Here is a 10,097-nt window from a genome sequence, read left to right as displayed (position 1 = left end):
GGTTACATACTTATGTTAAGATAATAGATTATAAAACTTTTTCATACTTTTAATATATAAGATTTAGATTTATATTAATCTTTAATTCTAATAATACTGATTGGCCTTTTGAAGAAATTTATCGAAAAACCATTAATATATGAGACCAACTGACATAAGCTATTTTCATCACTTCTGATTTAAAACTTTAAGATAATAATTAATATATTTTTTTATATATCTAATGCTCAACTTTGTTGTCTCTATTTATTACCACTTGGATTCACTTAAATTTTTCATGAAAACACTCCAATGAGTAAGAAGCCTGCACCCTGCAAAATGGAAACTAGTGGGAATTAAAGCTATAAAGCAGTGATTCCCTTGCTCTAAGAAATAGTTTGGTACAAAAATCTTAACTCTTGAATTGAATGACAGTGTGAATTTTATCACATTCTATAAAACCGAAGGAAGAAAATAGGTACTAAGGTACGTAATTGTTTTTAGTTGACCGTGAAGGGACCGATCTTATTCTATAGGTGAAATGATACATAAGAAAAACACTTCATCCAATTAAGTTAAAAGCGACGAGAATTATGGGAAAAAGTTTGGTGCAAAGTGCTAAAATAGACAAAATCAGCATATGGATGCATGGAAATGAGACATTGATAGCTAGACATGAGGTGGGTGAGTTGGAGTGTGAAAGACTAAACTTCATTTCGGATCCAAATTCTAATCTTCTTCCGTTGTTCCCGCCGTCAAACACTGCACAAAGTTGAAATTAAGAGACACAAAAACGTAGTTAAAAAAATGTACTAAATAGAATTCAGAACACCATTAATGGAGCCGAACTAACTCGGTGGTTTCCACCAGACAAACAAACATGGTCCCAAGTGGGGGCTTCTTCATGGGCACCATCACCAACCAAATAACCACACTATGCTATTAAATTCAACCATCTTTTATTATGTTTCGGTTGAATTAGTTTGAGGATCAGTCGAACTTTTTTGTTGAGAATGCAATTTTTTTATGGATGATTGACTTATAAAAGACACTCTGACACTCAAATTAAATATATTCATAAAATAGTCACTATTCTATTATTATAGGAAAAGATCATTGTACTTGAACATCAATTCTATATTTATATAACTCATGATAGTCAAGTCCATTTATTAACCAGTAGTACAATATATATTTTTAAACAGTCAAATTCAATAAATAATAATCAATACGGTATATTTATAAAGTGTAAAATAATTTGATCCATTAATACTTGATAATTGTTCATAAATGACCATTAACTTCGATCCTTATATTTTATATATATAATACTTTTTTAGTTTAAGTCTAAAAAATTATGAAGATCAAATTTATATCTACTTATTGTTATATCTATTATCAGGAATACTTTTATCTTTACCATCACTTTAGCTTTTGTTAGTTTTCGCTTTTCACTGTTTTTGAAAAAGTTAAGATTCGTTTATAGTTACCTCGAGCCAAGATCCTCAGTACTCAATAACATGCGTAGAAGAATAAAATGACAACTACGATTTTGAAATCAATATCATATACCATCACTGCACTGAATTAATTGTAACAAGTCGTTAATTACCCAATAATAATCGATGACTTAAGTAATACTACACTATAAAAATATGAATAGATTGATTACACATATCAAGACAACGACACAAAGGACAAAATAGGTCACAAGTAATATACTTATACATAAAATTTGGTTCCGAAACTTAATTCAACACTAAAAACAAAACGCTAATATAAATGATATTACATCACTTAACATTTTCTACAAGATTTGTGTTTCGAATGTAAGATCAAGAACTACAATCAAAACACGATATTTAATAAATGTATCACCGATTAACTTGTTAAAAAATCGTTCAGTTTATAGAAACTTAAAATTAAAGATGATTTTTCTTTAACATTCTTCTGAAAATGTTAATCGTACGATAATTAAAGACTGATCGATCATACTATACATGTTGCATTTGTTATTATTATGGGTGTAAATAAATTATAAACAGAAAAGAAAAACGGAGGCAAGAGTGATGTTATTTAAAGCACAATAAAGTTAGGTTTGTGTTGGGGTTCTTTACACTATTTCATCCCTCTTTATTTAATACTTTGTTTTAATGCAAATTTCCCAGCAATATGAATTTTATAATGACCAAGGTATGTTCCAATTGAATTTTTGTACCAACTTAAAGACACATATTCTTATTGGCGTAATGCTTTTAATAATTATCTTTACGGGCATTTATGCACTTCATCAAGTTGTTTATATATCACCAAATCTAGATGGGAATATATGATGTATGATTTATAATAATCTATTATTATTATTATTTTTGTATATACACAAATTATACTCATATCTTACTTTACTTATAATAACTATATTAATTGTTTTATGTAGAAGATAAATATTATTTTTAATAAACGAAAATGTGATTGCGGTGAGTAAAACTGGTAATATGCATATATTTTTTAAAATTTTGCAAATATGATACTAAATTATTCTCACAAAGAATTCGTTAGGTTAAGTTTTAATTAAACTCTCTTATTATGTTAAGTAATAAATTTTAAGCTTAACTCATTCTTATAAAATTAATATATAAGATAAAATTTGCATTTCATTTCATTTATATATTATAAATTGACTTTATCTCTAATCGACGTGAAACTTCTAAGAACAATAAAAAATAACTCACCATTTCTGATCCTCTCCTGTATTACTTTAATCAAATAAAAAAGATACCAAAGAGTTGTAAAATGTGTTAGTTGCATTGGTGATATAAATAATAATAACGACAGATGAAAAATTGCTTCTTTGCAATGTTAGCTACAATGCTCGTTTTATTCAAGTATTTGTTCTTTAATTAGTATGACTTTATAAGTATATATTATCATGCCGATATATCACTAAAAGAACTTACGTGGCGACAGCAAATAAAGGCACCTAAATGTTTTTCTTAAAGAAATTAATAACAAAAGAAGAAAAAGTAAATACTATAGAAATATAAAAAATACAAAAAACTAAAAACTACTCAATTGTATTAGAAATTTTATTTGTATAACTACACATAAATTGTTACACAGACTAAAGAAATAGACACAAAAATTGATGTCATATATGTTTATATCATAGTAAGCACTACTTTTAGAACAACTATTAAGAAACTAGAAAAAAATATTGAAATTTATAAAAAAAAGTACATGCTAAAAGTTATCAGAAAAAGTTATTATTATATAGCTCAACAAAACTATTCCACGCATTTTGTTTGATTAAGTTGTTATAAGTAAATTTCAAAGTCTTAATATAAATAATTATGACGATATAAAATTATAATTTAATGATTACATAATAAAAATTACTTTTTTTATATATAAAATTAGTAATATAATAATATTTAGTAGATGTTTCACATCTCTGATTTAATCGTGGTACATAACATTTAATAAAAAAATGTTTTTATAGGAGAAATAATAAAACACTTATTTCAAATCAATAAAAATGTAAAAGAAACTATAAAGTATTTCAACAAAACACTTATTTTGAATAGTTAATCCAACCTCACAAGTTCCTTACTTAATGTTATTGATTTTTATATAAAACAGTATACATTGATTAAACAAAATTAAATATCACATGACACCTTCTTTTAATACAGAAATGATAATATACTTTTCAGATGAAAAAATATATATAATTTGACATGCTTAAAATATATATATATATATATATATATATATATATATATATATATATATATATATATATAAAGCATTTTAATAATATAAATATAATTCAAATATTATTACATTTAGATATTTTAAAAAAAAAGGAAGTATATATAGTTCCCTTTAGATAATCATCTTATTCTCTCTTACTTTTTATTTATTTTTTTATAATTTGCAAATTCTGAATGCTCTTATGTTTGTTCTTTACCTATAAACTATGACTTTGGAACTGTCTTAGTTTTCTATTGTTTGGATACGATGAAATTGTGGTGCTGGAAGACAACTCCAGAAAAGGTTTCCACCATTTACTGGTTTACTGATACTGTCTTTCTTTCTCACCGTGTCTCTCACCGTTACTCTCTGTCATGTATCAGTGTACTTCTTAGTGTGGCAGTATGACAGTTCACACTAGTTATAAATAATTTGCCATCCTCTCCCAGCTGCAACCGAACAACACCACACTGCTTGTTATTAAGGAATGGACCCTCTTCCCTCTCCTACTCTCACCGTTCCACCGTCACCCCATTCTTAGAACAATAATTTCATTACATTTTTACTTTCTCTCTTCTTGCACTTCCTTCCCATTACACCATGGAAACCACCTCGTTTTCCATCTTACTGTTCTTCTTTCTCTTCGCCTCTTCCACTTTCTCTTCTCACGCCACTGTCTCCTACGACAGAAAGGCTATTCTCATTAATGGGCAAAGGAGAATCCTCTTCTCCGGCTCCATACATTACCCCAGAAGCACCCCTGATGTAAGCACCAAAAAAGAACATCCTTCCACTTTACCAGCTTTCTTTACTTTCCTCTCGTTTTTTCTGATTTTGTTGTGAAATGGTGTCGGCGCAGATGTGGGAAGATCTGATTTTTAAGGCCAAAGAGGGAGGGCTTGATGTGGTTGAAACCTACGTCTTCTGGAATGTTCATGAACCTTCTCCTGGCAATGTGATTCTTCACTCTCTCCTTCTTTTTTTTTTTTTTTGGTTTCGCTGTTTTCATTTTTCGACCTCTAATTTGAGCTTCTGGTCGAATGTGCTTGTTTCTGCATGGAACTCAATTCAGTACAATTTCGAAGGGAGGTATGATCTGGTGAGATTCGTGAAGACTATACAAAAAGCAGGGCTTTACGCTCATCTCCGCATTGGACCTTATGTCTGTGCAGAATGGAATTTCGGGTAACTTCTCTTTTTCTAACATGGCAATGGAATTCACTTGCAGTCACAGTTTCATTGCATTTGTGGTCAATGCGGCCATAATTCTGGTCGTAGAGACTCTAGAAACCTTGTGTTGCTGCGGCCACAATTTCAAAGCTTGTTTATCAGTTGTCTTTTAAATTCAATCTTCTCATTGCTTAGCATCTTAAGTTCTTTTATCTTATATCGTTTTATGTGCAGGGGATTTCCTGTTTGGCTTAAGTATGTTCCCGGGATAAGCTTTAGAACCGACAATGAACCTTTCAAGGTCTTTCATTTTTATTTTTTTTCGAAAAATGTTTTATGATAAGACTATTGGGTGCTTTGAACTTTACTTATGAGACATAAACTGTGTTGCAGAGGGCGATGCAAGGATTCACCGAGAAGATCGTGGGAATGATGAAGAGTGAGCAGCTATTTGAGTCTCAGGGTGGCCCCATTATACTCTCTCAGGTAAACATCAAGGTCTTTCATTTCAAAGCACCAGTGGCTATGAACTTTTCACTCTAGATCTGGTTTGAATAATGAAACATTTACTGTGTGCTGTTTTAGATTGAGAATGAGTACGGTGCACAGAGTAAGTTGCAAGGGGCTGCTGGTCAAAACTATGTGAATTGGGCAGCCAAAATGGCTGTGGAGATGGGAACTGGAGTTCCTTGGGTGATGTGCAAGGAAGATGATGCGCCAGATCCAGTGGTAAGCATTCTTACTCTTCCTCTTTGAAAACTGTATAATATAAAATGCAATCTTCTGATACACCATTAACATGCCTAGGTTTTCTTTTTGGTTATTCTATGATTATTTTAACTTTCAGATACTAGTAACCTTAAAAAAATTAGAAAATTAAATGCAGCACTCAGACAGTTGCGTTTACTTCATTTATTTGATTAAACTAATCTGTTTCGTCTGTGGGGTAACAGATAAACACGTGTAATGGCTTCTATTGTGATAAGTTTACTCCAAACAGACCTTATAAGCCTCTGATTTGGACAGAGGCATGGAGTGGCTGGTAAGCTTTTCTTCTTCACTGCGATATTAAAAGTTAAAAATGGAGAAATGAAATATCAGGCATAACTTTCTGTTAAATGTGAAGGTTTACAGAATTTGGAGGTCCAATCCACAAAAGGCCTGTCCAGGATTTGGCATTTGCAGCTGCTCGATTTATAATAAGAGGAGGGTCCTTTGTAAATTACTACATGGTTAGTTTTGTTGGCTTAAGATGATTTATAAATTGATCATGATGCAACCTACTCTGGTAACCAACCTATGTTCTCTTGCATTTACCTGTAGTATCATGGAGGAACCAATTTTGGACGAACAGCTGGAGGCCCTTTCATCGCTACCAGCTATGACTATGATGCTCCACTGGATGAATATGGTGAGAGCTGAAAATTCTATGCCTTCTATGTTATTTATAGTGTTTATATACCCCATAATAATGAAACCAAAGTTCTTCAAGAATTCTGGCAGATAGTACTGTGCAAATTTTGTAACTACATGTCAGTACCGTTCTTTTTCTTTGTAACCTCATATGCATGAATTTTTTGTCAATTTTTATGTCCATAAACTTTTTACTCTTCACTACTTTGAAAGCCACAAATACTTTCCTCTAGTGCTTACAGTTTGGGGTGTGTTTATCTCAGAACAGTACCCCATAACCCTTTTTTGCCTCTTACCTGACTATTTCTGCAATAAAACATTGAAGGTTTGATTAGACAACCAAAATATGGTCATCTGAAGGAGCTTCATAGGGCCATCAAGATGTGTGAGCGAGCTTTAGTTTCGACTGACCCCATTGTTACTTCATTAGGGGAATCCCAACAGGTGTTGACTCAAGTCAATGTTATTTTGTTTTTCACGAGTAAAGCTTTGTTTATTGATCCTAGCCAACATGCTCCTTTTTCAGGCACATGTATACACTACGGAAACTGGAGAGTGTGCTGCTTTTCTCTCAAACTATGATTCAAAATCCTCTGTTAGAGTGATGTTCAATAATATGCACTATAACTTGCCTCCTTGGTCCGTCAGCATCCTCCCAGATTGTAGAAATGTTGTCTTCAATACGGCAAAAGTATGTAACAAAAGTTTGACATATTTGGTATCCTGTATTGTATTTAGTTATTCTATCCTTACTTCTGATGGCAACTTTTTCACCTTCAACGTGTCTATTCAACATGATTTAGGTTGGAGTGCAAACATCTCAGATGCAAATGTTGCCGACAAATACTCAAATGTTCTCATGGGAAAGTTTTGATGAAGATATTTATTCTGTAGAAGACAGCTCGGCAATCTCTGCTCCAGGTCTCCTGGAACAGATAAATGTAACAAAGGATGAAAGTGATTATCTTTGGTATATAACTAGGTAAAGACTGATTTTTAGGCATTCCAAATATTGTCCTTGCATAAGCTTTTCACAACACCTTACTTTTCAGATTCTTTAAGTTTATCCCTCGTTCCAGCTACTAAGTGAAGAGGTATAGAAACCATACTGAATGTACTTAATCTGTAACTCATTTTATATCTATGTTTCCAGCGTTGATATAGGTCCATCCGAATCCTTTCTACATGGAGGTGAGCTACCCACTCTCCTCGTTCAATCTACAGGCCATGCTGTGCATGTTTTCATCAATGGTCAACTTTCTGGTATGTAAATTTTCTTGCTTGCCCATAACACCCCATTTTAGCTTATCGGTATAAGTAAACATAATATATGTTTGAACCCAGGTTCTGCCTTTGGAACGAGGGAATATAGAAGATTCACATACACCGGCAAGGTAAACCTTCGTGCTGGAACAAACAGAATAGCTCTGCTCAGTGTTGCCATTGGACTTCCCGTAAGTCTCTTTCCTCTTTTACTTTCCAAATCCTACTGTCAGTAAATGTTTAGTTTCCATAAATAGCGGTTATTGGTTTGTGCTCAAGTTCATTTACCACTTCCATCTTTCTATGGTTACAAAAGCCTACTAAATGTCAGCTCATTTGACAAGAAATAAAAATATCAACAATGGCTCAATTTTTTTCCTCCGAATAACTCGTATTATTGACCAAATGCTTTCTGTATTTTGTTGTCAAAGAATGTAGGAGAACATTTTGAGTCATGGAGCACCGGAATCCTAGGTCCAGTTGCGCTCCATGGACTTGATCAGGGAAAATGGATCTTGTCAGGGCAGAAGTGGACTTATCAGGTTGCATACCCTTACTTTAGAAACTTAAGTTGCCTCACTTTCCTTGTAGAAAATTTCATTAACACGCTTTTAAACAGGTTGGGTTGAAAGGAGAGTCCATGAATCTTGCTTCTCCAAATGGTATCTCTACTGTTGCATGGATGCAGTCAGCAATAGTTGTACAAAAAAACCAGCCATTGACATGGCACAGGGTATAAAATAAAAGACAAAATGGACTAAGTTTGACTGAAAATGTAACACTAGCTTCAAAACTGATAAGCTTAACCTGTGAACTGTGCAGACTTCTTTTGATGCTCCGGAAGGAGACGAACCATTGGCATTGGACATGGAGGGAATGGGTAAAGGTCAGATATGGATTAATGGCCAGAGTATTGGAAGATACTGGACTGCCTTTGCTACTGGTAATTGTAATGAGTGTAACTATGCTGGTTCATTTAGACCTCCAAAGTGCCAACTTGGTTGTGGCCAACCAACCCAGCGATGGTGAGTATTACTAACAATGACATTGTAGCTTCTGCAACGTTATTATATCGGTGGACATAGTATGAGGCAATGGAAATCTTATGTTACATTTCATTTCATGCAAAATGTTTCAGGTACCACGTCCCTCGATCTTGGTTGAAGCCAACTCAAAATCTTTTGGTTATTTTCGAGGAACTCGGGGGAGATCCTTCAAAAATCTCGCTAGTGAAGAGATCAGTGAGCAGTGTGTGTGCTGATGTGTCTGAGTACCACCCAAATATTAAGAACTGGCACATCGAGAGCTATGGTAAGTCAGAAGAGTTCCGTCCACCAAAGGTTCACTTGCACTGCAGCCCTGGCCAGATCATCTCTTCCATTAAATTTGCCAGCTTTGGTACTCCTTTGGGTACTTGTGGGAGCTACGTACAAGGAGCTTGCCATTCTCCAGCATCCTATGCCATATTAGAAAAGGTGATGTATGATACTCCTTCAGACACGGAATGTTATAAGAGACTAGTCCTTTCTGATAGACTTTACCCGCATAATACATTAGTTTCTGATAAATTTCCTCGTATCTTTGTGTTTCATGTTTCAGAGATGTGTAGGAAAATCAAGATGCACAATCAGTGTGTCAAACAGCAACTTCGGGCAAGACCCATGTCCAAACGTAATGAAACGGTTATCAGTGGAAGCGGTTTGCGGTCCAAGTGCTACAAATTGGAGGGGTTGATTGGACAAGGAAGCACCCTTTTACGTTTAGTGTGCAGTGACATAAAGCGCAAGGAAAAGGGATGAAGAATAATAAAAGGAGCATAGATAAAGTTAAAGGTAGTTGTGTAGCTGTAGAGTAGTTAAAGTGGCATAGTGTGAAACTCTATAAAGTGGTTCTAAGGCACGTCGTTTATAATTTTATTTGGTGGGGTTAAAGAGGAAATTTTTTTGTTAGTTAGATAGGTGAATGTGAAAAACAATGGTCTGAAATTTGGACCCTCGTATGTGTGAATTTAGAGTGTACCAGTCCCCGACCTTTTAACCGGATATGGGCACTGGGAAGCGAGGCATTTATATGTTGGTGTGATTTGTTTTTTTTTTTTGGGTAACTTTGTATTAAATTAATGAGGTCAGTCATGCCACACGAACCAGGTTCAACGTGAGAGTGGATCTTACTGTAACGATTGTCGGATGAGATTTATAAAAGTTCAATATTTATAGAAAGTGTGTTTTCATTTTAGTTGCTAGAGTTGTATGTTAGTTTTCTTGGCTTAATTGCTCTCCTTCCGTGGTTGGTTGAAAAGTTGCAAGTCTCTATTTTTGTTGTTTCATTTTTTTTTGTTTTGAAAAAAATACTCAATCAGGTGTCCAATAAATATACTAAAAAAAGGGTTCAACATGATTCATTCAACATTATTGACATACAAGAATAAAATATATAGTCAATAGTTTGATTATATTATGAATATTTTTTAGTCAAATCTCAATGATCATATTATAAATATTTTTTTATACAATTAATAA

The 10,097-nt window shown here is 33.3% G+C and overlaps 1 protein-coding gene across 1 annotated transcript; it reads left to right on the top strand.

The window, feature by feature from the left end:
• The first annotated feature begins 3,998 nt into the window (after nucleotides 1–3,998).
• On the top strand, nucleotides 3,999–9,813 carry LOC106768494 (beta-galactosidase 3). The gene is made up of 19 exons (XM_014653677.2): nucleotides 3,999–4,497; nucleotides 4,592–4,687; nucleotides 4,805–4,917; nucleotides 5,137–5,203; nucleotides 5,296–5,388; nucleotides 5,488–5,631; nucleotides 5,856–5,944; nucleotides 6,029–6,134; nucleotides 6,226–6,313; nucleotides 6,641–6,759; nucleotides 6,842–7,006; nucleotides 7,119–7,297; nucleotides 7,469–7,578; nucleotides 7,660–7,769; nucleotides 8,010–8,120; nucleotides 8,198–8,311; nucleotides 8,401–8,603; nucleotides 8,717–9,053; nucleotides 9,178–9,813. Exons 1-19 carry the CDS (start codon nucleotides 4,333–4,335, stop codon nucleotides 9,310–9,312), a joined length of 2,544 nt encoding a protein of 847 aa, XP_014509163.1. The 5' UTR covers nucleotides 3,999–4,332; the 3' UTR covers nucleotides 9,313–9,813.
• The last annotated feature ends 284 nt before the right edge of the window (nucleotides 9,814–10,097 follow it).

The sequence above is a fragment of the Vigna radiata genome, chromosome 7 (genome assembly GCF_000741045.1).
Source record: "Vigna radiata var. radiata cultivar VC1973A chromosome 7, Vradiata_ver6, whole genome shotgun sequence".
Lineage (NCBI taxonomy): Eukaryota > Viridiplantae > Streptophyta > Magnoliopsida > Fabales > Fabaceae > Vigna > Vigna radiata.
Note: the sequence above shows the minus strand (reverse complement) of the source record. Positions and strands in the feature narration are given on the sequence as shown.

Excerpts from the sequence above, each read along its gene's own strand:
- LOC106768494 (XM_014653677.2), top strand. The coding sequence starts at position 4,333 with ATGGAAACCACCTCGTTTTCCATCTTACTGTTCTTCTTTCTCTTCGCC. Across the intron at positions 5,632-5,855 it reads ATGATGCGCCAGATCCAGTG|ATAAACACGTGTAATGGCTT; the intron begins GTAAGCATTCTT and ends GTGGGGTAACAG. Across the intron at positions 6,760-6,841 it reads CATTAGGGGAATCCCAACAG|GCACATGTATACACTACGGA; the intron begins GTGTTGACTCAA and ends CTCCTTTTTCAG.